This window comes from Grammomys surdaster, unplaced genomic scaffold (assembly GCF_004785775.1).
Source record: "Grammomys surdaster isolate TR1022 unplaced genomic scaffold, NIH_TR_1.0 126051, whole genome shotgun sequence".
In the NCBI taxonomy this organism is placed as follows: domain Eukaryota; kingdom Metazoa; phylum Chordata; class Mammalia; order Rodentia; family Muridae; genus Grammomys; species Grammomys surdaster.
The window spans coordinates 6,340,571-6,365,473 of record NW_021620862.1 but is presented as its reverse complement, the minus strand read 5'-3'; the positions used below and the strand labels follow the sequence as shown (position 1 = coordinate 6,365,473).

The 24,903-nt window shown below is 39.8% G+C and overlaps 1 protein-coding gene across 1 annotated transcript in view; it reads right to left on the bottom strand.

The window, feature by feature from the left end:
- The window catches only part of Lin9 (lin-9 DREAM MuvB core complex component), a 47,810-nt gene that overhangs the window by 18,583 nt on the left and 4,324 nt on the right, over positions 1–24,903 (bottom strand). The window contains exons 2-10 of the mRNA XM_028755249.1: positions 22,364–22,396; positions 19,364–19,458; positions 18,408–18,512; positions 11,498–11,631; positions 9,211–9,336; positions 5,433–5,590; positions 4,327–4,460; positions 3,030–3,149; positions 2,679–2,780 (exon numbers count right to left, since the gene is read on the bottom strand). Coding sequence (XP_028611082.1) covers positions 2,679–2,780; positions 3,030–3,149; positions 4,327–4,460; positions 5,433–5,590; positions 9,211–9,336; positions 11,498–11,631; positions 18,408–18,512; positions 19,364–19,458; positions 22,364–22,396 — 1,007 coding nt within the window. The remainder of the gene's footprint in view (positions 1–2,678; positions 2,781–3,029; positions 3,150–4,326; positions 4,461–5,432; positions 5,591–9,210; positions 9,337–11,497; positions 11,632–18,407; positions 18,513–19,363; positions 19,459–22,363; positions 22,397–24,903) is intronic.

The window sequence follows — 24,903 nt, the reverse complement described above, 5'->3', positions numbered from 1 at the left end:
ACAGGGTTTCTCTGTGTAGCCCTGGCTGTCCTGGAACTTACTCTGTAGACCAGACTGGCCTTGAACTCAGAAATCTATCTGCCTCTGTCTCCCAAGTGCTGGGATTAAAGGTGTGTGCCACCACTGGCCAGCCTAAGTACTTTTATAAATAAAGACTTTATTTTAGGACTAGTGAAGTCATGGGTCTTGAAGGGGAACTACAATCACCACTTTACTAAACCAGCTTAATCCCTAACTACATTCTAAATATTTATCCTTATACCCACAGTGAATGCAGCTCTCACTCCTCACAGAGAATCACAACCAGTTAGGATGCACAGTTGTCAAGTTCAGTACTAATTGATACATCAACAACACAACTCTTGTACCTAATGGTCAGGGATGACTGCAGGGGGGTGGAGAGACGATAGAGACAGAGAAGCAGGAAGTCTGCTGTGAGACTGTGAAGCCTAGAAATGCCAGGGAAGCCTTATACATGGAGTCTCAACAGCATGGCTGCCCAAACTAGACCTGAACAAGAAAAATACCAGCGGACATGCTAATGTGGAACAAAGGACTACAGGCAACTAAGGAATTCAATGAGGAATTCAATGAAGTGGGAGAAATTCAATGAGGTTTTATATACATGGGTATAGAATTTTATATTAACTGGTGGTTGTCCAACACCAAATGGTCAGGCCTAATAATCACAAACAAGTAGCATGATACCAATTAGTAGATTGTATTCATATGTTTGAGAACAGGCACACACACACAGCAGCAATTAAAGATAAAGAGGCTATGAATTTGAGAGAGGGCAAGAGGGGATATATGAAAGGGCTTGAATGGAGAAAAGGGAAGGAGAAGATAATTTAATTGTATTATAATCTCAACAAATACTGTGTATGTGTTTTGTTTGTTTTTTCAAGACAGATTTCTCTCTATAGCTCTGGCTGTCCTAGAGCTCTCTCTGTAGGCCAGGCTGGCCTTGAACTCACAGAGATCTATCTGCCTCTGCCTCCAGAGTGCCAGGATGTGGGAAGCGGCTCCACCTGTGCCATTACAAGATGGCGCTTGGCAAAAGGCCAGCCAGGATGACTGGGCACTGCTTGAGAGAAAAACAACTCAATATATGGAAAGCTTGCGCTAAGAGGTGTGGTTCCCCATCATCCCGCCTCACGTCATACGGAGTGACCGATTACCAGTGTTCTCGTGGCAGTTACTGATAGGAGCGAGGCAAAGCTTTAAGGGGCTGCAGGCGGTGGTGTGGGTGGCTGCTGGCAGCACGAAAGGAGCATACAAGGGTTGCTGAATAAACCGCTCGAAGAAGAACACTATTGTCGTTGCCTTATTCCGCTGGTCGGACGCTGGGGAGCGACACCAGGATTAAAGGCATGTGCCACCATTGCTCAGCTCAAAATAAGAGGAAAAAGTTTTTTTTAAAAAAGAAGGCCATTGCTGGGCGGTGGTGGCACACGCCTTTAATCCCAGCACTTGGGAGGCAGAGGCAGGCGGATTTCTGAGTTCGAGGCCAGCCTGATCTACAGAGTGAGTTCCAGGACAGCCAGGACTACACAGAGAAACCCTGTCTCGAAAAAACAAAAAAACAACAACAAAAAAAGGCCATTTAAGATTAAAATATTATTTTCAAAAAAAGGGAAAGAACCCTCAAAATAATGCTAGACTATGATTTTTAGAAATTATTTTTCTTTTATGTACATTGTGATTTGCCTGTATGTATGTCTGTCTGAGTGTTAGATCCTAGAGTTACAAGTAGTTGTGGGCTGTCATGTGGATGCTGGGAATTGAACCCCGGTCCACTGGAATAGCAGTTAGTTCTCTTAACCACTGACTGCCCCATCTCTCCAGCCTCCTAGACTATGACTTAATACAACTACGTGATCTCATTTCCTTTTCTGTTAGAGTCAAGCGTCTAGCTATTAGCTTGGGCTGGCTGTGAACTCTAAGCACCCTGCTCAGGTTCTCAGGCTTGCTTCTTTTATCTGGCCTTATTTAATCTAATTTTCAAAATCAATCACACATACCAAGCATAGTGGCACAAATCTTTAATCCCAGCACACAGAGGCAGAGGCAGGCAGATCTCTGTAAATTCCAGGCCAGCTTGGTTTATATAGTAAGTTCTAGGACAGCCACAGCTACATAGTGAGACCCTATCTCCAGAAAAACAAACAAACAGACAAACTAACTAACTCATTACATTTTTAAAAGTCAGACTATTCAGAAAAACTGTTACATACACTGCTTCTAAATTTAGACTAAAGATTTCTTAGTGTCTAATCCCTAAGTACTTAGTAAGCAAACAGTAATTTTTTATCTTAAAAAGAAAAAAAAGCAACAACTCAAATTATTTTGGGGTATTGTAACTTTGTTTTAAGAATTTGCTGGAGGAGGCTGGGCGGTGGTGGCGCACGCCTTTAATCCCAGCACTTGGGAGGCAGAGGCAGGTGGATTTCTGAGTTCAAGACCAGCCTGGTCTACAGAGTGAGTTCCAGGACAGCCTGGGCTATACAGAGAAACCCTGTCTCGAAAAACCAAAAACAAAAAAAAAAAAAAAAAAAGAATTTGCTGGAAATAGAAGAGTTCTGAAAACCCACACAGTGGTTGAAAGAATAATATGTAAAAATGTTTGACCCACAGAAAGACTCCAACCTTAACAACTCAGTTTCCAAGCAACTTACCACCTGGATAAGGAATTCTACTGGAAAGCCTCCTAACGTCTCCGTGTCAGAGCCAGAAATTTTACTTCTCCAAGGTGACTGTCCTAGTAAAGGATCACCATCCTGAAAGTCAGAAGGAATCATCTAATCATTGACTGTATCTTTTTCTGTTTAATAAAATTACATTAAAAACCAGTAATGAAGAAACTATTTTCAGAATTGGGAAAACTATTTGCTTATTTTAGTATCTGCCAATCAGTTCAATATAATATAGGTAGCTCAAGTCCTCCAGTAGTTATAATGTGTGCTACTTGAGAACACAGTTTGCAGTCATAACAATTACATTCCTGAGGGCGTCTCTATATTACTTACTGTAATTGGTGACTGGAGAGGAGGGGTATAATGTAACCGTGGTGGGGTCATAAAAAACCGAGAAGGCCGCTGTTTTTGTCCAAAGGCAGCGATTGGCATTGTCTCATGAGGCTCATTACTCTTTGAAAGAAGAGAATAACCATAAAACTTAAGAGAATTTATAAGCACTGTATATCAACTTAAAACAAATCAATCCAGATTGCAGTCATAGTCTTAAATTTACTTATTTAGAAGTCTATAGGGTCTTTAGCATGCAAGGCAAGTACTCACTGAGCTGTATCTCCAGCAGTTACCTACCTACCTGTCTGTCTGTCTGTCTGTCTGTCTGTCTGTCTATCCATCCATCCATCCATCTAACTATCTAAAAAGAGTGTCAGACTGGAGATATAGCTCAGTGGTTCAATGATCACTAACCCTGGATTCAATCTAAATCCAAAGCACACTCACAAATTCAAGCGTGAACGTGCACACGCACATTCATGAATGCGTACATAAGTTCCACATTACAAAATCAAGACTGATAAGTACCACAGCATGTTAATGTGTATTAGAATATCAAAAGACATAGATTCTAGTCTCCATGTGATTTATAAACAAACAAAAACACAAACAAAATAAAAAACCCAGCTTTAGAGCTTTGAGTAAGGTAATGAATAGTGTGGCAATTTTATCATGCAAAAAGTGAAGGTGTTGGGCAGCTCAGTGGGTACAGGCACCTGCCACCACACTTGAAGACCAGAGTTAGATTCCTCAGAGTCACATGGTAGAAGAGAACTGACTCCCAAAGGTTGTACTTTGACCTTCAAACAAGTGTTGTGGTCTGCATGAGCATGTATAGCACACATTCAAGCACACACACACACACACACACACACAAAATAAAAATGTAATTTACAGCTGGTGGTGGTGGTGGTGCACACGTCTGATGCCAGCACTTGAGAGGTAGAGGCAGGCAGATCTCTGTGAGTTTGAGGCCAGTCGGGTATACAGAGTGAGTTTCAAGGCTACACAAAGAAACCCTATCTTGACCCCACCCCCAAAGTAATTTTAACAAATGAAGGTGCTAATTCACTGGGCGGATAAAACACAAGGAAGAAATCCTGGCTTTTGGAAATGAGACTTAAGTAGAGTTCTTCTCCAGGGGATCTAGTTTACAGGGTTGGGAAATCCTAAGGATCTTTGAATTGAAACCTTCTGTCATAAAAGACAGCATAAGGAAAATACTAAAATAATTAAAGGCATAAAGTACAAATATTCTATAAAACATTTTAATTAAGTTTAATAAAACATTACTCACAAGAACTTCATAGTCAGGAATGGTGTGAGTCCCCAGCCCTGTCCTATCGAAAGTTACTCTGTAAGTAGCATTAAGAGTATCCACAGCATCAATCTGACCAGTAAACAGACCATCGTGAATGCCACGTAATCGTGCTGAGAAGAGAAACAGTCGTTATACTTAAGACACGTAAACACTTGTCAAATAAAACTATTCTAAGCATACAGCTTAAACCTTAAAAAATACAGTGTCACGGTGGTGGGGGTGGGGGTGTGAGAGAGTTGCACACACCTTTAATCCCAGCGCTTGGGAGGCAGAGGCAGGCGGATTTCTGAGTTTGAGAGTTCGAGGCTAGCCTGGTCTACAGAGTGAGTTCCAGGACAGCCAGGGCTACACAGAGAAACCCTGTCTTGGAACAAAAACAAAAAACAAAAAAAAAACCAGTGTCACTGTCTACTAGTTTTAACATGACTATGTACTTTATTTTAGATTTAGAAAATTAATGGTTTTTTAAACAAAAACAAAATTGAAATGATGATCCTTAAGTTGTCACATAAATGAAATCATATAGCTACCAAACGGACTAAAGAAAAGATCACCATTTAGAGCATAAATCCCTAAAAAGCTAACAAATAATTCTGGATATCATACTTTTTTTTTGTTTTGTTTTTTGAGACAGGGTTTCTCTGTATAGCCCTGGCTGTCCTAGAACTCACTCTGTAGACCAGGCTGGCCTCAAACTCAGAAATCCACCTGCCTCTGCCTCCCAAGTGCTGGGATTAAAGGCGTGTGCCACCACTGCCCAGCTTTAATACGTATTTTTTTAATGTACTTATTTTTATGTGTGTGAGTACTTGCCTACATGTATGCCTGGTGCCCTCATAGATTAGAAATGAGTATCAGATCCCCCTGGAACAGGTTGTGAGCCACTGTGCAGGTGCTGGGAACTGACCCCAGAACCTCTGCAAAAGCTGCAGGTACTCTTAACCTGAGCCATCATTCCAGTCCACTAATATGGCTTCCTTTTAGTGTACTGCTGCAGAAGCAGTTATGCTTCCTAAGTGTGGAATCGACACCACCTGAGTTACAACTTGAAGGGCCTCATGACTAAGCTTGTTTTTACTTACCTGTAACTTTGGTTCCAATAACCAGGGGTAGAGGAATTTCATCGGGGAGATCTTTGAACTGTGAAACATCTGCAACTTTCCTTTGTTGTAACAGCCTGATTTTCTGCCGCTTCTGTTTTAAGGCTGATCTCTCTTCCTCAAAAAATGCAGAAGAACATCTAGAATAAATTACAAATATCACATAAACTAAGCTAGGCCAGGCTAACGTTATAGTACACACCTGTAACTCAAACACAAGTACTAGAAATATAATAAATAAATTCTGTGGGGTCAGAAGTTAAAGTACTTGCTGTGTAAGCAAGACTGGAGTTTGGACCCCGGAACCTATGTAAATGCTAGCTGGCCATGGAAGCCTGCCTTTAATTGTAGCCTAGAAAGACTGAGACGGGACCCCTGCAGCAAACTATGGGAGCTCTCAATGGAGAAGGTAAGGCTGAGTATGGTGGCACATGCCTTTAACTTAGGCCGGTGGATCTGTGCGAGCTCAGGGCCAGCCTGGTTTAAATTGAGTTCTAGAACAGCCAAAACTACACAGCAGAGAAACCGCGTCTCAAACAACAGCAACAAAACAAGAATAAGGTCAGATGAGGAAGACTCCCCTTCACATCTCCACACATGCACAGATACATGAAGAGAGAAAAGAAGAGCCCAGCTGCCAAGCTTGGGTTTAATTCCTACTGCACACATGGTAGAAGAAACATCCAACCCCTAAGATGTTTTCTGATCTCCAAACCCATAATCAAATAAGCGTAATAAAAAGACATGTATATTGTCTTTTCCAACATGTATATTGTATCTAAGCCTTAAAACCCACACCACAGTCAGGACAATGTGCATACACTCCCCAGTGTTCTTGATCTCACCAAATGCTCATCACAGTGCTCTCACTTTTATTTTTTATTTTTTGGTTTGGTTTTTCAAGACAGGGTTTCTCTGTGTAGCCCTGGCTGTCCTGGAACTCACTCTGTAGACCAGGCTAGCCTCGAACTCTCGAACTCAGAAATCCGCCTGCCTCTGCCTCCCAAGTGCTGGGATTAATGGCAAGCGCCACCACCGCCTGGCTAAATATATGAAGCTAAGTATATGAATCAGAAAATACTAAATGTGTCGTAATGCTTTAATAAGTATTTTATTCATATATCAAGGAACTGATTCTTTTTGTTTGTTTGTTTGTTTTTGTTTTTTTGAGACAGGGTTTCTCTGTATAGCCCAGGCTGTCCTGGAACTCACTCTGTAGACCAGGCTGGCCTCGAACTCAGAAATCTGTCTGCCTCTGCCTCCCAAGTGCTGGGATTAAAGGCGTGCACCACAACTGCCCGGCGTTCCCACTTTTATAACTCCACGATTCAAGAACCACTGAGTGAATTCATCTTATAGACTCCTTTCTGCCCTCTGTCTACAAAAAGTTTCAGATGTTTTCGACAATTTTTTTTTTTAAATTTAGGGCCACAAAAACCTCATTCTTATGAAGAAAACTTACTGAGATTGCCTTTTATCCCTCCTAGCTCTAGAATCTACTGGGAATTTAATTTTTTTCCAACTCAGTATCATATATTAGGCACTACCTAAAACTGTAAATTACACGGCATCTAAACCTGATTTTCCCTAGTAGTTTCACTGCTTCATTTTTAAAAAATTTAACACGTGTGAGTGTTCTGTCTACATGTATGTATATATACTACATACAAGCCTGATGCCTAGAGAGGGCATCGATTCCCCTGGAACTAGTGGGAAGGAGGCACCACGCAGGTGCTAAGAATCAAACTTGGGTCCTCTGTGAAAGCAGCAAGTGCTCTTAATACCTGAGCCATCTCTCTAGCCCTACTGTTTCATTCTTAAAAATTTTAAAAAAATCTGATTCTTTTTCAATTTTTCTCTAGATTGTTGTTTGTAAGTGCAAGTTTCCATAATAAATGAATTCTCTACCTCCTCCATATAATTGGGAAGCATCTGCTAACTTCCTAGATAGCTGTGATAGCACTATCTTTTTTCCTCCATTTATCTTTCCAGCTACACCATTTTAACTGTGGTTACTTAATAATCTGTGTCCCTGTTCTTGTACTGTCATTTTTATATATACATGTACCACATATGTGCCTGGTCCTCAAGAGGGCAGAAGGGGTCACTGGGTCTCTGGAAATGGAGTTACAGATGATTGTGAACCACCACGTGGGTACTGGGAATCAAACTCAGGTCCTCTGAAGAACAGCTGATGCTCTTAACTGCTGAGTCACCTCTCCAACCCTTGGTACTGTCAATCGTTTTTTTTTTTTTTTTTTTTTTTTTGGTTTTTCGAGACAGGGTTTCTCTGTGTAATCCTGGCTGTCCTGGAACTCACTCTGTAGACCAGGCTGGCCTCCAACTCAGAAATCCGCCTGCCTCTGCCTCTGCCTCCCAAGTGCTGGGATTAAAGGCGTGCGCCACTACCGCCCGGCCACCCATTGATTTTTTTAAGTGTGTATATATACATATCTGTGTATACCATATATGTGTAGTGTCCAAAGAATCCAGACGAGGAGGCATCACATCCTCTAGAACTAGAGTTATAGATTGTTGTAAGCTGCCATGTGTGACCTGGGAACAAAATCTGGGTCTTCTGTAAGTATTCTTCACCACTAAACCATCTCTCCAGCCCTCAGTTAACTTCTGAAGTTAGGGTATTTCTAAAAGTTTATTGTATTAATAATCTGTACTATAACTTGACTTCCTTAAAGAAAAAAAACATTTTTTTTTTGTAAAATACTTCAAGCTATTGTCTATATGTATAAACTTCTTAAAGAATAAAAACATATATTAAAGGGGGCATGATGAGATAGTTCAGCAAGTAAAGTAAGTAGCTTGCCATAAAGCCTGAGCACCTGAATTTGAGCCTCAGGCTCTACATGGTAGGAGATAACTGAAGCCAATTCCCTCTTATTTTCCTGATATACACACAAAGTAAATAAATGTAAAAAATAGACACAAGAATTTAGAGCATCTTTAAATATTTTCCAGGACAATTAAAAATATTTTAGGGGGTGGACTGGAGAGTGCAGCTCAGTTAGTAGAGTTCCTGCACATATTCCTGAATTTGATCTACAGCACTGCATTAATAAAACTGGGCACAGAATCTCACACCTGGAATCCCAACACTTAGAAGGCAGAGACAGGATGGTGAGAAGTTCAAGATTACACATAATTGTTACACATACCAGTTTGAGTCAGAAGCTATCCTGAGATAACTCAAACTGTGCCAGATAGATAGATAGATAGATAGAAGACAGACAGAATGAGTTGGATAGTAGGGAGACAGACATAAAAGACATAGGTAATTAAAAACAGTAGCACTGGGGCTAGAGAAATAAAATTTTAAAAAATTAAAATAATAAATCCTTAAAACAATATGTTAGATATCTGTAATCTGAAAAAAATGAAATTGTGCATTTTATTCTAAGGACACAATGCACCTACATTACAATTCATTAAAATGATATATTTAACATATAATCAATTACTCTGAAGTTGTATCTTGGTACTAGTCCTTTGAAGATTTAAAAAGCCAAGGTAAAGGACATGTGGTGGAGTGTATCTTCAATCCTAGCACTTGTGAGGCAGGGACTGGTGGATCTCTGTATGTTCAAGGCCAACCTAGTCTGCATAGTGAGTTCCAGACAAGCTAGGAATATACAGTGAAAATAGTCTTTAAAACAAAACAAAAAAACAAAAACAAAAAACACAACAAGTCAAGGTAGTACCAATACCATCAACTACTTACTAACTTTAAACAAAACAAGTTTACCTCCGAGGTTTTCCCATCAGTCTCCTGATTTTTCCCCATTCTACTCTTGTTAATTTTCTTGTTTTCAAATTAGGAAAGGATTCCTTTAGGCATACACAGAAGTCATTATCTCCTTCAAAAAGTGGCCTGTAAAACAGAATGGATTCATGATCATATTAATATTTAATGTGTTACCTTCCTAAATAAAGTAAAAAATACACCTTCCAGTTCCAACCTTTGGGAAGAGGCAGGAAAGCTAAAAGTCCAAGGTCAGCCTTGGCTACATCCTTATTTGTAGCCACTCAGTAAGAAAGCAAGTTTGAGATCAACCTGGATTACAAGAAACATTGTCTCAAAAAACAAACAAAAAAATACATTCTGATTTTTCACATCCTACTAATCATAATGTGTCAAACTTTCCCTTCTAATTCATAATTGGCCGGGAAGTGGTGGCACACACCTTTAATCCCAGCACTTGGGAGGCAGAGGCAGGGGTGGATTTCTGAGTTGGAGGCCAGCCTGATATACAGTCAGTTCCAGGACAGCCAGGGCTATACAGAGAAACACTGTCTCAACCCACCCCCCCCCAAAAAAAAAAAAAAGAAAGAGGGAGAGGGAGAAGGGAAGGGGGAAGGAAAGAGGGAGAGGGAGAAAGAGGAAAATTCTCTTAAGATCATTAAAATTTTTTACTCATGATTTGAGGAATGAAAAGTATAGTTTTAACAATGATACTTAACGTGACTATCCATGAACTTCACAAGCTTCTGAGCAAGCAACTGTTTATGGAGGACAGAAGGGAAGTACAGAAAAATAAACAACTAAGCAACCGCTGATAACTGGCACAGAAGATAGATTATAATCAGAGATATTCTTCAGCCAATCTCTATGGGCTATTCAAAATTCCTGTATAGTTAAAAAGTGCCTAATACTAGCTGTAAATAAAAAGATTACTCTCCTAAAAATGATTTGTCTATTTCTCTATATCTATAAAACAAATCTCATTTGCTGAGAGTAATTGTGCTTGATTTAGGGTATCTTCATTCTATAGGAGTTGCTAGTTATAATACAGAAATTATGCTTTTTCATTTAAAAATTTTCAGAATGTATAACTTCTTATAGGGGCAGGAAAAGGAGAGAGAAAACTGTAACAAAAATACAGATTAATTAAACTGGAATAAGAAATAGAAAAATGAGCTCTTCATTCTGTATGGTGGCATGTACCTGTGCAGTCAGCTACTTGGGAGAGTAGGCAATAGGGTCAGCTGAAGCCACGCTGGGAGGCATAGGCAGGCAGATCTCCAGCCTGGGCTACACAGCCAGCCAGAGCTATTAAAAAAAATAAAAATGAATGAATGAATAAGTAATAAAAATGACCATTTGTACTAGTCTTGCACAGGGCCTAGGCTCAGCTCCCAATCATATGGCAGCTCACAGCTGTCTATTACTCCAATTCCAGGGGATCCTACATCCTGACTTCTGTGGGCACCTACACACATGTGGCATACATAAAGTCATGCAGATAAGCATATATACACATAATAAATAAAAAATAAATCTTTAAAAATGAGCCAGGACACCTAGGGTAGAAAAAAGTCAATGAAATGACTCCTAGTGATAGGCTGCTAGATTCATAAATTGCTGCCTGGCCCAATCGTCATCAGACTTCCTCCAGCAGCTAATGGGAGCAGATATGGAGACCCACAGCTAAACATAGGTGGAGAGATAGTCCAAACTGGAGATCTCCATCAGGTCCCTCCCTTTGGATCTTGGAGAACCCTGTGGAAGAGGAAGAGAAGAATGCAGGAGCCAGAGGGTTAAGGACACTAGGAGAGTGCTGCTCACAGGATCACGTAAGCAGGGCTCAGAGGGACTTACAGACAACCATGGAGACTGCATGGGTCTGTGCTAGGTTGTCTGCATTTGTTAGAGTTGTTAGCTTAAGGTTTTTGTCGGACTCCTAATAGTGGGAGTGGGGATATCTCTAACTCTTTTGCCTGCTCTTGAGACCCTTTTCTTCCTACTGGGGTTGCCTCAACCAGCCTTGATACGAGGGTATGTGCCTAGTTTTATTACAACTTGTTATACTGTGTTTGGCTGATATCCCTGGGAGGCCTGCTCTTTTCTGAAGGGAAATAGAGAAAGGGTGGGGACTGGGAGTCGAGAAGGGAAACTGTGATTAGAATGTATTTATGAGAGGACAGAAATTTAAAAAGTAAAGAGAGATTTAAAGAAGAGGTGACAGCTTATAACATTTGAAAAAGTTCATTTCAATTGGAGCAATACTGATGATACGAGCAATGATACCTACTTGTCTATATTTGAATAGAACCACTCATATATGCACCATTTATGTGCTTTGGGAAGCTTGAGTAGGTTCCGTAATCGAAAACCAATCTTCTGGGATGCTTTCTTATCTGGTGTTGACATTGTTGCTGTAAATTTCTATATTAAAAAAATTGAATTATAGCATTAGATAAAAATGAACAATTATAATACTGAATGCATTTATAAAAAGATAGGGCAGATTTAAGTACTCAGAAAGACTCAATAATATTCAACATGGAATTTGTTACCAAACAAACCTCCTGATTAACAAAGTTAAAACCTCAGTCTGGCAGTGTGGCTCATTGATGATATAAGTTTGGTGGAATTTCCTGGTGGAAAGAGAGAGCTAACTCTCACAAGTTGTACACACACACACACATGCACACACATGTGCTAATACACACACTAAATTTACTTTCTTAAAAAAGTTAAAGCCTCAAGTTTTATATTCTAAACAGAAAGGGAAATACTTGCCTCCACTCTGTCTGAATTATACTGAATTATAATATAATTTTAGTTTAGATATACAGGAAAAACAGACCCAAGTGACTTCTAGACTTCAGGGTCAGAAAAAAATAGTAAGAACTTTACAGGGTCCAGTTCAGTGTTGGAGTGCTTGTCTGGGTTTTATCCCTACCAACAAACAAAAGAACAACAAAAATCATCAAAACACTATTGAAAAAAATCAAGAGAACATCTATGCACATGCAAGCAGTAGATCCTTAGACAGTCGACATAAAATAACAAGGCTGTCAGAGTACAGACAGAGAGCCCTTTATTATGTAGTACTACTAGACACTGCAGTGTTTGCCTGCAGTTCCAGCAGCTAGGCAGAGACAGGAAGACTGCTCCAACAATGCCAACATGCTCTACACAACCAGTAGAGGGGTGGGGAGAAGAAAGCGAGCCCAGCACGGAAAGAACATAAAGTCAATACAGCACAGTAGAAGTCACGGTGGAGACGCCAGAATGACCCAACTGGGAAGCTCTTGATGTAATTCATGATTATTAATAAAGCAAAGCAAGAAAGTCATACGATTGCTTCCACTGATCATTCTGAGGGTGCATGAGTCAAGGTCAGACTGTACAACATAGTGAGGATATTACAGTGATACCGTCTACCAGAAGAACAAAACAAAACCCGACAACTCTTAACAGACTAGAAAGAGATGACAAACAAAAGGACTTGCAGGGAAAAGAACACCAGGAATTAAACAACAGAGCTAAGGCAGCACTCAGGATGAATTCAAGGCACTGCATGTGTGTCGGAGCACACACGCCCCACGCATGGGAGCCAGAGGTGGGTGTCAGGATCTTCCTCTAGCGCTCTCCACTTTCAGAGACAGGGTCTCTCACTGAGCCCAGACCCCAGACTGGCTAATTAGTTGTCCATGTACACACTGCCATGCCCAGGCTGGCTTTCATGTAGGTGTGGGGATATCTGAACTCAGGTCCTCATGCTTATACCATAAGCACTTTACTGAGCCATTGCCTCACTGCCCCCCTACCCCTAGTCTGAGTCTTCAATTTTAAGTCTAACTGTTATTAGAAAAGAGCCAGCAAGATGGCTTCTAGTGACAATTTTGGAATTTTGGTTTCTTTAAAAAAAACTCAGAAATATTATATGTTTTCATTTTAACCCCAGGTATACGGGGCTACTTCAGACTGACTATAACTTGCCTTGTGCTCTGGTGGGGACATGATTTTGCCAGCCGCAGACAGTTTCTGTAACTGTGTGACATTGGGAACTCTGGGGACTTTTCAGAGGGTATATAAATGTTAGGGCCTTGAGAGGCAGGATGGGTTGCTGGTGGGTTGTTGATTGCTGTTGGAGAAGGGCGGAAGAAAGAAGAACCTATAAAGCAACAATGGTGCGTTGCATAAAGGAGCCTCTTGCCAAGCCTCACAACCTGAGTTCAATCCCTGGGACCCACATGGTGGAAGAAAAGAATCAATTCATTCAAGCTGTTCTCTGATCACCACACATGCAGTATGGCAGGTGCACAAATGTGCTTGTGCATACATGCATACACCCCCCCACATAGACAGACAGACAGACAGACAGACAGACAGACAGATAGATAGATAGATAACTCTAGCTGTCCTGGTATTCACTATGTAGCAGACTGGCCTCCAACTCCAAAAGTCGGCCTATCTCTGCCTCCCAACGCCTGGGATTAAAGGTGTGCACCACTACACCTGGCAAGGTTTTTTTCCCCATAAAAATATCACAAACACACAAACTTATAAAAAGGAAAAGAAAGTCACAATAATAAATTATCTATTTCTATAAACACATAAAGTTCTGTTCTGAACTGTTTCTGAGACAGGGTCTTGCTATGTGGTCCTGGGTGGCCTAGAACTTATGTATAGATCAGGCTGGCCCTGATCTCATTGCAATCCTTCTGCCTGTATCTTCCCAAGTCGTTGGGCAGCAGGCATGCAATGTATAAATGTGTTAATTTTCTTAACTTTTAAAGTTAACTTGTTTGCTTATGATATGTGGGAAAGGAGATGTATAGAGCTCAGAAGTCAACTTACAGGATATGGGTCAGTCAGTCCTAAGGACTGAATTCAGCGATTCAGGCTTGGTAGCAGGTGCCTTACCTGCTCAGCCATCTCACTGGCTCTAACATGAAAAGTTTTAAAAATATATTTAAAAGGATAATCAAACTAATCACAAGGTCTTCCTAACTTCGTGAGAAAAGGAGAATAGTGAATGAAGGTCAAAGTATATTTTTCATTATAAACTCTGTGGGGGGGAGGGGAGGAGACAGGGTCTCAATATATTACTATAGCTAACCATAGAGATCTACTTGCCTTTCTTCCCCAAGTGCTAAAATGAAACACATGTGCCACTGCACTACTCTACCTCTTTATTTTAGAAAACATGTGTATCTACAGACTAGCTGAACAGACAGTAGAGACTTTCCAAATACTCCCTATCTGGCTCATGTTAGGTACCCAGGATGTAGCTGTCAGAATTACTACAGTGCCAGTGCTTGGTTTGGATTTCACTTATTTTTTTCATTCATGTTCTTTTCTGAACTAGAATTTAAGATAAAACACTGTATTTAGAAAGTTAACTTTGTTTTTAAGAGAGAGGGAGAAAATAACCACTATAGCCCTGAGCAGCTTTGAACCTGTGGCAATCATCCTACTTCAGTCTTCCAAGTGTTAGGATTACAGGTATATGGCACCAAGCTAACCTTAGAAAATTATTATTTTTTTTAAATGTATAACTAAAGATATTTTAAAGGCTATTTATTTGTACTGTGCATGTGTGTATGATGTGTATGTCAGTGTGGGCATGTGTGCCACAACATGTTTTGGAGGTCAGAGGACAGTGTTCAGTAGTCAGTTCTCTCCTTCCAGTGTGAGAGCCAGGGAACTGTACTCAGATCATCGCCAGGCTTCTGTGGCAGGCATTTACCAGCTGAGCCAGTCCATTGGCCTAAAAAGATTCTAATCATAAAAACTGCTGTTTCTGCTTTGTTTTTCCAGCCAGGGTTTCTGTGTGGTCATGGCTGTCCTGGAACTTATAGATCAAAGTGGCCTTGAACTCAGAGATCTGACTGCCTCTGCCTCCCAAGTGCTAGGATTAAAAGTGTGAGCCACCATGCCCAGCTAGTGCTGTCACTTTCTATACAGTTAGTTACACATATTTTAAATAGACTAATTAATGGTTCTCTGTATATGTACCTATAATATATATCTGATAATATATAATATATTATATATTATATTATATAGAGGTATAATATAATATATATCTCTTTGATTGTAATATATTCAGACTATTGGTGGCAATAAAGTATTATAAATCTTACATACAGATTAAACAGAATGTTTCAAGGTTTTTTTTTTTTTAAGATTTATTTATTTTATGAATGTGAATACACAGTTGCTATGATCAGAAACACCAGAAGAGGGCATCAGGTCCCATTACAGATGGTTGTGAGCCACCATGTGGTTGCTGGGAATTGAACTCAGGACCTCTGGAAGAGCAATCAGTGCTCTTAACCACTGAGCCATCTCTCCAGCCCATGTTTCAAGTTTTAAATGTAAATACTTTTGTGGCATCAGTTATCATTCATTCTAAGAGTTTATTCTAAAATCAGGAGAAATGTTCAAAACAAAAATGTTCTAAATTTGTAATGATGAACATATAACTATGTACATATTACAAACCACTAAAGTATACAATGTTTTATGCTCTTACAATGCTGGGGATCCAACCCTGGGCCTTAGGCAGACTATACAAGAGCCCTAAAACTAAGCTATGTCTCTAGCCCTTTAAAATGTATACTTTAATTAGGTAAATTGTATAGTATGTGGATTATGCATCAATAAAACTACTTATTTAAAATAACAATTTTTTTTTTAAAGAAAGCAAGACACTAGAGACAGATTGCCTACCATTTAAGTATCAGTCTTTACTTAATAGCTCTGTGACCTTGAGCAAGATAATTTAACTTTTCCATATCTGTTCCTTCATCTGCAAAATGGGGAGTAATAGTAATCTATTTCATGAAGATTGTTGAAAATTAAATCAAAGTAATACAGATGAAATCCTTAGAACAGCACCTGATACTTAGTAAATAGTCAATAATTGTTAGATCTTTAATAATTTGTTAGCTGTGCATTGTGTTCTTTTAGTAAACACTTAAGTAAACAGATAGATAAGCTGGGCTTGGTGATAGAACACCTGCCTGGGATATATAATATCCTGGGTTCAGTTCTTAGCACTAAAAAAAAGACAAAAGGCAAAAACCTGCCCAAACAACAATAACAAACACCAGACTGATAAAATGAAGATTTAGAGGCTATGACTACACAGGGAAAGGAATCAGCTACATCACATAAATGACACTGTTAAGTTAGGGCTGTTATGGGGCTAGAGAGATGGCTTAGCAGTTGAGAGCACTTGCTGCTCTGGTTAAGGACCTACGTTCGATTCCCAGTACCCACATGGCAGTTCACACCTGTCTGTAACTCCAGTTCTAGAGGATGCAGACATATATGCAGGCAAAATACTCAGACACATAAAATAATAAAATAAAGATAGTTAAAACAAAAAAAAAAACACCTAGAGTTATTAGGACTAAGGAAGAGAAACAGGCATAAAATTTTTTTTTTACATATTTGAGGATGTTAATCTTTTTTTTGTCCCATGTTCTTTGGTATAATTGCTCAGAAATACAAGAGACTGTAACTCAGTCCTAGAAGATGTGCTGGGAAAGCAGGCATGGTTAGAATTGGATCAGAATAGCTCCAGTCATAAAGACCAAACTTGTTATATTTGCAACTCATTCAGACTATAATAGCAACACAGCTTTGTCAAAGTCTAACAACTGATATTTACCTAGCTTCTAAAATCCATTTGACATTGTGTCCAACACCTACCAAATCAACACGCTGCATTTTACTTTCAATGAAATCACCTTTACTGTGCTTCTCAGGTACTTGTATACATTTGTCCTTGATGCTTTAAGAGTTCAAGATGCACTCTGTTCATTCTATGGAACATGATATTTTATCACTGTAATCATCATGAAGAAGTTAGTCATGGTGGTGCACACCTCTACTCCTAGTTCTTGGGATCTGAAGCAAGGAAGACTGAGTCAGAGGCCAGCCTGAACTAAATGCTAAGTTCTGAGCTGACCACTACAGAGAGATCTCTGGTCTCAATACTCAAGAGATCTTTGATACTGCAGATCATGCCTTTGCTTGATAAATAAATCACCTCAACTTTATTTCATTGTATTGAAAAATCTTATATAATGCTTTAGGGAAAATAATGAAAGGATAAGAAGTTATATCAGAAGTTACAAAGTTGGTCTGAAAAAAACTATATAATTGTTAAAGGTCATATTTTATTTTATTTTATATATGTGAATATACTGTCACTGTCTTCAGACATAGAAGAGGGCATCAGATCCCATTACAGATGGTTGTGAGCCACCATGTGGTTGCTGGGATTTGAACTCAGGACCTCTGGAAGAGCAGTCAGTGCTCTTAACCACTGAGCCATCTCTCCAGCCCCCATATTTTCTTATTTAAGTTTCATTCCTTTATTACACACCTACTGTGACTTTAAATTTTTACGTTACATTTGTTTACTTTCTGTGTGTGTGTGTGTGTGTGTGTGTGTGTGTTTGTTTGTGTGTGTGTGTGTGTGTGTGTGTGTGTAGAGGACAACCTACAGGTGTCACTTCTCTTCTACCATTCGAGTTCCAAGTACAGAACTCAAGTTATCTGGATAAGCCAGGCTGTGGTGAGGCAAGTCCTTTATCCCAGCACTTGGAAGGCAGGGGCATGTGAGTTCACGGTCAGCCTGGTCTACAGAGCTAGTTCCATGGCAGCCAGGAATACACAAAGAAACCCTGTCTTGAAAAAAAATCAAAATAAATAAGGATAAATTCAACAAAAATAAAACAACTCAATGGTAGAGCACTTGCTATATGTGACACCATAGGTTTGATCCACAGCACCTCTCCCCAGAAAACAATAAATTAAAAATACAAAGAAGGAAATTCTATTTCATCCTGCACTATTTCCTTCTCTGGATAGTCTTTATTATACTTTATTTGATAAAGTTAAACATGTTCCATCACTTATTTCCACAAAAAATTCAGAACTCAATACACATCACCAAGCCTATTTTATTTAATGTCCACTCCCTTCGTGCTTAAAAAATCATGACTGGCTTCCTACCAAGTTTAATGTCAACTAACAAAACACTCAATTTTCTAAGATACTAAAGATAATTGCTGAGCAGCAACATGACTTAAAGAATGCTGTTCAAAACGTAACAGAATAAATATGAACTTCAGCACACTGCACAATCATTCATACCCTTCACATGAAATAAAACTTTAATACACACACACCTGTGGGATCATTGCAACTCTCTGGTTTCTTTTAGGTGACTTTGTATTTATTTGTCTGTCATCTTCATCAGAAAAGAGTCGACTTCTTTTTGAATTTCTGAAAGGCTATAATAAAATTTTTTTATTTAATGAATGTTTCTCATTTTTGTTCCAAAATGTAAATTAAATCTGAAAAAAACAGCTAGGTTATCAGCAGTATAGGATTATAAATGAGTAACAGAAAGCACACAAAGCCAAATGTAAACATCTTGAAATTAACCAAGTGTTTAAATAGATATCTCTGCAATGATACTCAACCGAAAACTGGAACCCACATCTCTGTAGCACGCTGGCAGCCTTGCATGGTGCAGGTAGGAAAACATGTTCTGGAAATTCAGTTTAAATTCTGTGGGTCAATATTAAGTGACTATTACATGATGTCTGCTGCAGAGGGTCGGGCTAGACAAGAACATTAAATCACTTGAGAAAAGAATGCCTAAATGACTTTAGTACTATATGACATCTGATGTCAAAAGTTTACCAAATTTGTAACTCACATAAAAAAAAAATCCATGATATATAAGAGATAATTGATAACTATCTTTAGAACTAAAAACCTGTAAATATCAAAAGTATATAATACTATCCCAGCACTCGGGAGCCATAGGTAGAGGTAGGCATATCCCTGTGAGTCAGAGGCAATCTGGTTTACATAGTGAGTTCCAGACCTGGGAGGTCTACACAGTGAGATTGTCTGTACAAATAATAATGCTAAGATGTCTGTGTGTGTGTGCATGTATATTACAGATGCTTAACGGTGACAGGTAATCTGTCACAGATGATTTGCCTAAGTAAGGTCAATAGTGCTCGATGACACACTGAGTGAATACCTACTGTTGTCGTTTTTGTATGTGAACTTATCCACCACAAACACACAGTTCAGGGAGGATTCTCGAGCACACAGGAGCACTCCTTACCATTTCTACAGCAGGGCCCGCAGTCCTGCCTTTCCAAACAGGAGTTTTCTGTAAAGAACTGTACTTTTCATTCCATGTGTTAGATAAACTTCCCTCTGTAATGAATAATTAATACTGATAAAATTTTATATCATGAACACTAACCCTTTAGTAGTAGTAGTAAACATATGTTAATGTGAAAAAGTTACAATGTGACTGCAGTCATTTCAGTTTACTAGAAACAAACCAACCGTATCTCAGGCCAGAGATGGCTTAGGAGAAAAGCGCTTGCAGAGGAACTCTGATGAGCTGAGTCGAGTTCAATCCCTAGTAGCCACAGTGAAGGAGACCAGTGATTCCTGAAAGCTGTCCCCTGACCTCCACTAAGCACTCTGGAGCACACATCCACACTCACACAATACATTTTTATTTAAGCTCATTAATTTATTTGATGTACATGGGTGTTTTGCTGCCTGTATGTCTGAGCACCACATGAATGCCTGGTACCTGCAGAGCCAGAAAAGGCAGTCAGTTCCTTTGCAAGGGAGTTACAGATGGTTGCACCACTGGATACTGGGAACTGAACTGGGGTCCTCTGGAAGAGCACCCAGAGTGCTCTTGACCACTGAGCCATCTCTCCAGCCTCACACAATTAAACATTAAACAAATTAAACATTAGAACATTAAAAAAACCAAAAACTTCACCTATTCTTTTAATAAAGTGACAAAGCAATGCATCTTAAAAGTACTGCATTTCTTTTTTTTTTTCTTTTTTTTTTTTTTTTTTTTTTTTTCTTTTTGGTTTTTCGAGACAGGGTTTCTCTGTATAGTACTGGCTGTCCTGGAACTCACTCTGTAGACCAGGCTGGCCTCGAACTCAGAAATCCGCCTGTCTCTGCCTCCCAAGTGCTAGGATTAAAGGCGTGCGCCACCACTGCCCGGCTCTTTTTTCTTTTCTTTCTTTCTTTCTTTTTTTTTTTTTTTCCGAGACAGGGTTTCTCTGTATAGCCCTGGCTGTCCTGGAACTCACTCTGTAGACCAGGCTGGCCTCGAACTCAGAAATTCGCCTGCCTCTGCTTCCCAAGTGCTGGGATTAAAGGCGTGCGCCACCATCACCCGGCAAGTACTGCATTTCTATACAAAACATACAAGTTTTTGTTTTGGAGTAAGTTTTTAATAATTCTTCCATTCTGTTAAGAATGATTTCTTTTTTTTTTTTTTAAATTCTAACTGAAAGTAGGACAATGGAAAATAAAAAATAAAAACCTCTAATTCTGAACTTAGAGGACATTCCTTCTGTTTTTGCTTTCTGAGACGTGATCTCATTGTTCCCCTGGACGGCTTGGGATTCACTGTGGAACGGAGGCTATCCTTTGAACCTGCAGCCATCCTTTTGTATCTATGCCTCCCAAGTGATGGACTGTAGCATGTGCTATACACCTAGGTACCTAAAGGACATTTCTAAATGAGTTTTGCTTCAATATGTGAAACACAACAGAGGAAAATTAATATAGTATGGGGTGGTGTTGTGGCACATTCCTATAGCCCAGACCAACCTCAAATTCACAGCAGTCCTCCTGCCTTAGCCTCCACAACAGCTCTGATTACAGGCATGAGCCACTACGCTTGGCTGTTTTTCTTTTTCTTTTTTTTTTTAAGACTAGTCAAGTGCCGTAGTGAGAAGGGGAAGTGTAGAACGGGAGTTCAATCTGTCACTGACTGTGAACAATCAATTGAGAGAACTCACTACCTTTGGACCAACCCTTTTTTTTTTTTCTTTTAACTCAAAGAAATGTCTTTGGAGTTTTTTGAAAACCAAAAAAGTCCTATCAATTAAATGATTAGACATATGAAATAAAGCAGAATAAGTTTAAGTTTTGTAAAGAATCATGTTTAAATACAGACATATGTTTAAATGTAGATACAATAAAACTGAAGAGTAATATATATAGAATGGTTCTATTTTTCTATAGTTGCATACCAGCATTCTCTAATTTTCTTCTCTAAGAAATGTTAGTTGGAGCAGGTGTGGTGGTATTCTGTAATCCTAACTAGAAAGCCTGGGACAGGAAGGCAAACCTTGGCTACACAGGGATCTTGAGGCCAATCTAGGCTACATGAGATCCTGTCTCAAAAGCCAGAATAATTAAGAAGCCCAATATTGTGATGCATTCTTGTAATCTTAGCACTTGGGAGGCAGGGGCAAGAAGATGACTGAAGTTTGAGGCCAGTTTGGTGTATATACTGAGCTTCAGGCCAGTCAGCACTACAGAGTGAGACCCTGTCTCAAAAACCAAACCACAACACTCTAAGTTAGATGGAGGCTGAGGCAGGAATAGTTTAAGATTCAGGTTGCTACCACTACCTCCTCCTCTTTTAGAAAAACATCTCTCAGAGTTCAGAAAACATGCAATATTCTTTTTTTAATTTTGTCTTTTTTTTTTTTCTTCCAGAACTGAGGACTGAACCCAGGGCCTTGCACTTGCTACCACTGAGCTAAATCCCCAATCCCTATATTCTTTTTCTAAATGACTTTTATTTTTTTACAGTCCAGCTTACACTGATGTAAGCTCAGCACAGGTTTCTTGACTGTTCCGAGTGTTTTACAGCAATGGTGCTGCACTGAGAGCTCCAGCAAGCACTGCACTGAGCTCCACCCCAGCTCTGGTTAAGGTCGTCTTTAAATGAGGCACAGTGACTCTCTGTAGGAGACAGAAGCAGGTGGATCTCTCTCTGAGTTCTAGACCAGCCTGGTCTACACAGTGGGTTGCAAATCATCTCAAAAAACAAAAACAAAAGAAGATATTCTTTCATTAATAATTTTAGAAAATTAAAATTTTAGAAAATTTTTCTTAACTACTAGCAAATAAAGATGCATTTTCCCATAAAAGCATATGAATTTAAAATTATCAGTGAAAAGTCAATATTTACAAGATACAGTAAGTTACGAAAAGAATAACAGAAGGAAAAGAAAAAATATATTCAAATTGTGATACATATCTAGAAAGGCATAATTCTTACCTTTTAAACTGACAAGGGCTTTTGCTGAAGAGCCTGAAAGTAAAAATAAAACAAATCAGCCAGGGGTGGTGGTGCGCACCTTTAAAGGTGGGTCTCTGTGAGTTCCAGGCCACCCTGGTCTACAGACTAAGTTCCAGGTCAGCCAATGCCAAATTTCTAGACCTTGTCTCAAAAAAAAAAAAAAAAACCAAAAAACCACAAGCCAACTAATCCAAATCAATAAATATTTCATAATCATGGTTGGAGGAAAAGACCTTGGCTTGGGTATAAAGGTGCTCCATTTAGTCTGAGCAACTTTGTGTTTGACAAGGCAGTTGGATATGCAAAGGAAGCATCAGCAGTGGCTCACATGTATAGTACAAGAGAGGCAGAGGACTGACTGTCACGGGTCAGCCTGAGCTCCATGCTGAGTCCCACTCCAGTCTGGCCCTGTCTGGGAAGAGAGAGGAACAAGCAGCCTGGTGTTCAGGACAGGCCTGTGGAAGCTGTGACAGCAGTGTGAAATTATTCTAAGAGAGAAAAATGAGTACAGACAGAAGTTATTGTGCATCCTCATTCAAAAGCACTCTTGCACTGGAGGAAAAGAGAAAGAGAACTCATGTTTCTGGAACAAAAATCAGAAGGGGTAACAGAATAAACAGAAAATAAACATGATTCAGAGACTGTCAGAGCTGAAAAGTCCCTTCAAAGTCCTGAATGCAGGTATGTACAATGCTTAAGGATCTATTCAGGAAGCCGGGCAGTGGTGGTGCACACCTTTAATCTCACCACTCGGGAGGCAGAGGCAGGCAGGCCTCTGATTTTGAGGCCAGCCTGGTCTACAGAGTGAGTTCCAGGACAACCAGGACTACACAGAGACAACTTGAAAACAAAAACAAAAAACAAACAAACAAACAAAAAACCCCAAACCCACAAACAAACAGGAAAGTAGATACACCTCCTGAACACCCAAGGATGGTTACCATAAACATCGAGGGAGTCACTAGATAAAGTTCTTCAGGAGATCCATGGCAGGTAACTTACTGAGATACAGAGCTACAGGGTCGGCTGACAATGAAGGGTAGGATCTGAGTAGTGGAAGTAGGGGATTCAATAGGGAAAAGAATTCTTGAAGTTTAATATTCAAAGACCATAAAATCATGGGTAAAGGAATAGAGGAGGAAGCCATAAGGGCTAGGGAGTACCTGCCTGTTATGTTCAACCACTAGTAACACAAACATTCTACTCGAAAACTTCAAATAAAACATAACCAAGAAACAGACAGAAAGTATAACCAAGATACAAGGAAAACACAGTTCATCCCAGGAAAACGTGGGTATATACTAAGTGCTGTCTGCATGGTAGTTCTTGCTTAGGCAACAGAGACCTCACAGAAATTCGCCAAAGTCCATGTTCTCCTGGAGCTTCTGTTCTAGTTAGGAGGGCAAGGAAAAGTACAAGCCAGTGCTGATGAGCTATGGAAAAAGTGAATGACAGTGGAGTATGAGAGGAAGGACTATTTTTATATAAGGTATACAAGGCACTCATGAATTAGCTTCTCTGAATGGGTCATTTGAACAGGGTCTGAGAAAGTGGTGTCAGTTACAAGGGCACCCATCTATTCCACAAAGGTGCGGCTCACACCTTGAGGATTCTGATTTACTACCTTTAACTCCTTGTACCTTTTTTTGAGGCAGTACAGTGATAACAGGAGGGATGACTCTGCAGGTAAAAATGTGCACTGTTCCTGCTGAGGACCCAGGTTCGACTCCCTCACCTGTGTTGGGCAGCTCAGAGCGTCTGCAGCTCCAGCTCTGGGGCATTGGAAGCTCTGGCCTTTCCAGCACCTACTGCACTCACATGCACATACCATACATATCACTGGAACGACTCCTTAGACAGAGAGCACAGGATCAACAACATTCAGGCTGGCTACTGTTTAGATCTTGGCTCTGTTACTTCCTTACTATGTTATTTCCCACAAAGCACCTCGACTCTGTGTTGCTGCTTCTTCATGTGTAAAAGGAGAGTAAACAGATATAAGCACAAATGCTTACAACAGTGTATACAACACATGGCTAATTTTCAGACGGGCTTACATTACATTAACTGACCAAATTACTCATCTGTTTAAACATAGGGATTTACAGGCAGGTGAACGTGGTTAAGTTAGAGTCCTGCTCTGACCAGTTCCATTTATTCAACATTCAACCAGTATTTACTGACTGCTTTCCATAAGCAGTGTTACAGCTGAGGTCACCACCAAAAGTCTCCATCTCAGAGAGTTTGTATCCTAGTGGAAAGAGACATACAACAAATAACTATATGAGACAGTAATTATACCTCATGACAGTTACTACAAAGGACATAAACAGGAGGCAGGGAAGCTTCCAAGGAAACATCACCTGAAAAGAACTAGCCATAAAATCAGGAAGAACAACCTCCTACCCCCACCAAGAAGTGGGGGAGAAGTGGGGGGTTACAACATGGAGACCAGGCAGAAGAAACCTAGCCGAGAGAGAGAGAGAGAGAGAGAGAGAGAGAGAGAGAGAGAGAGAGAG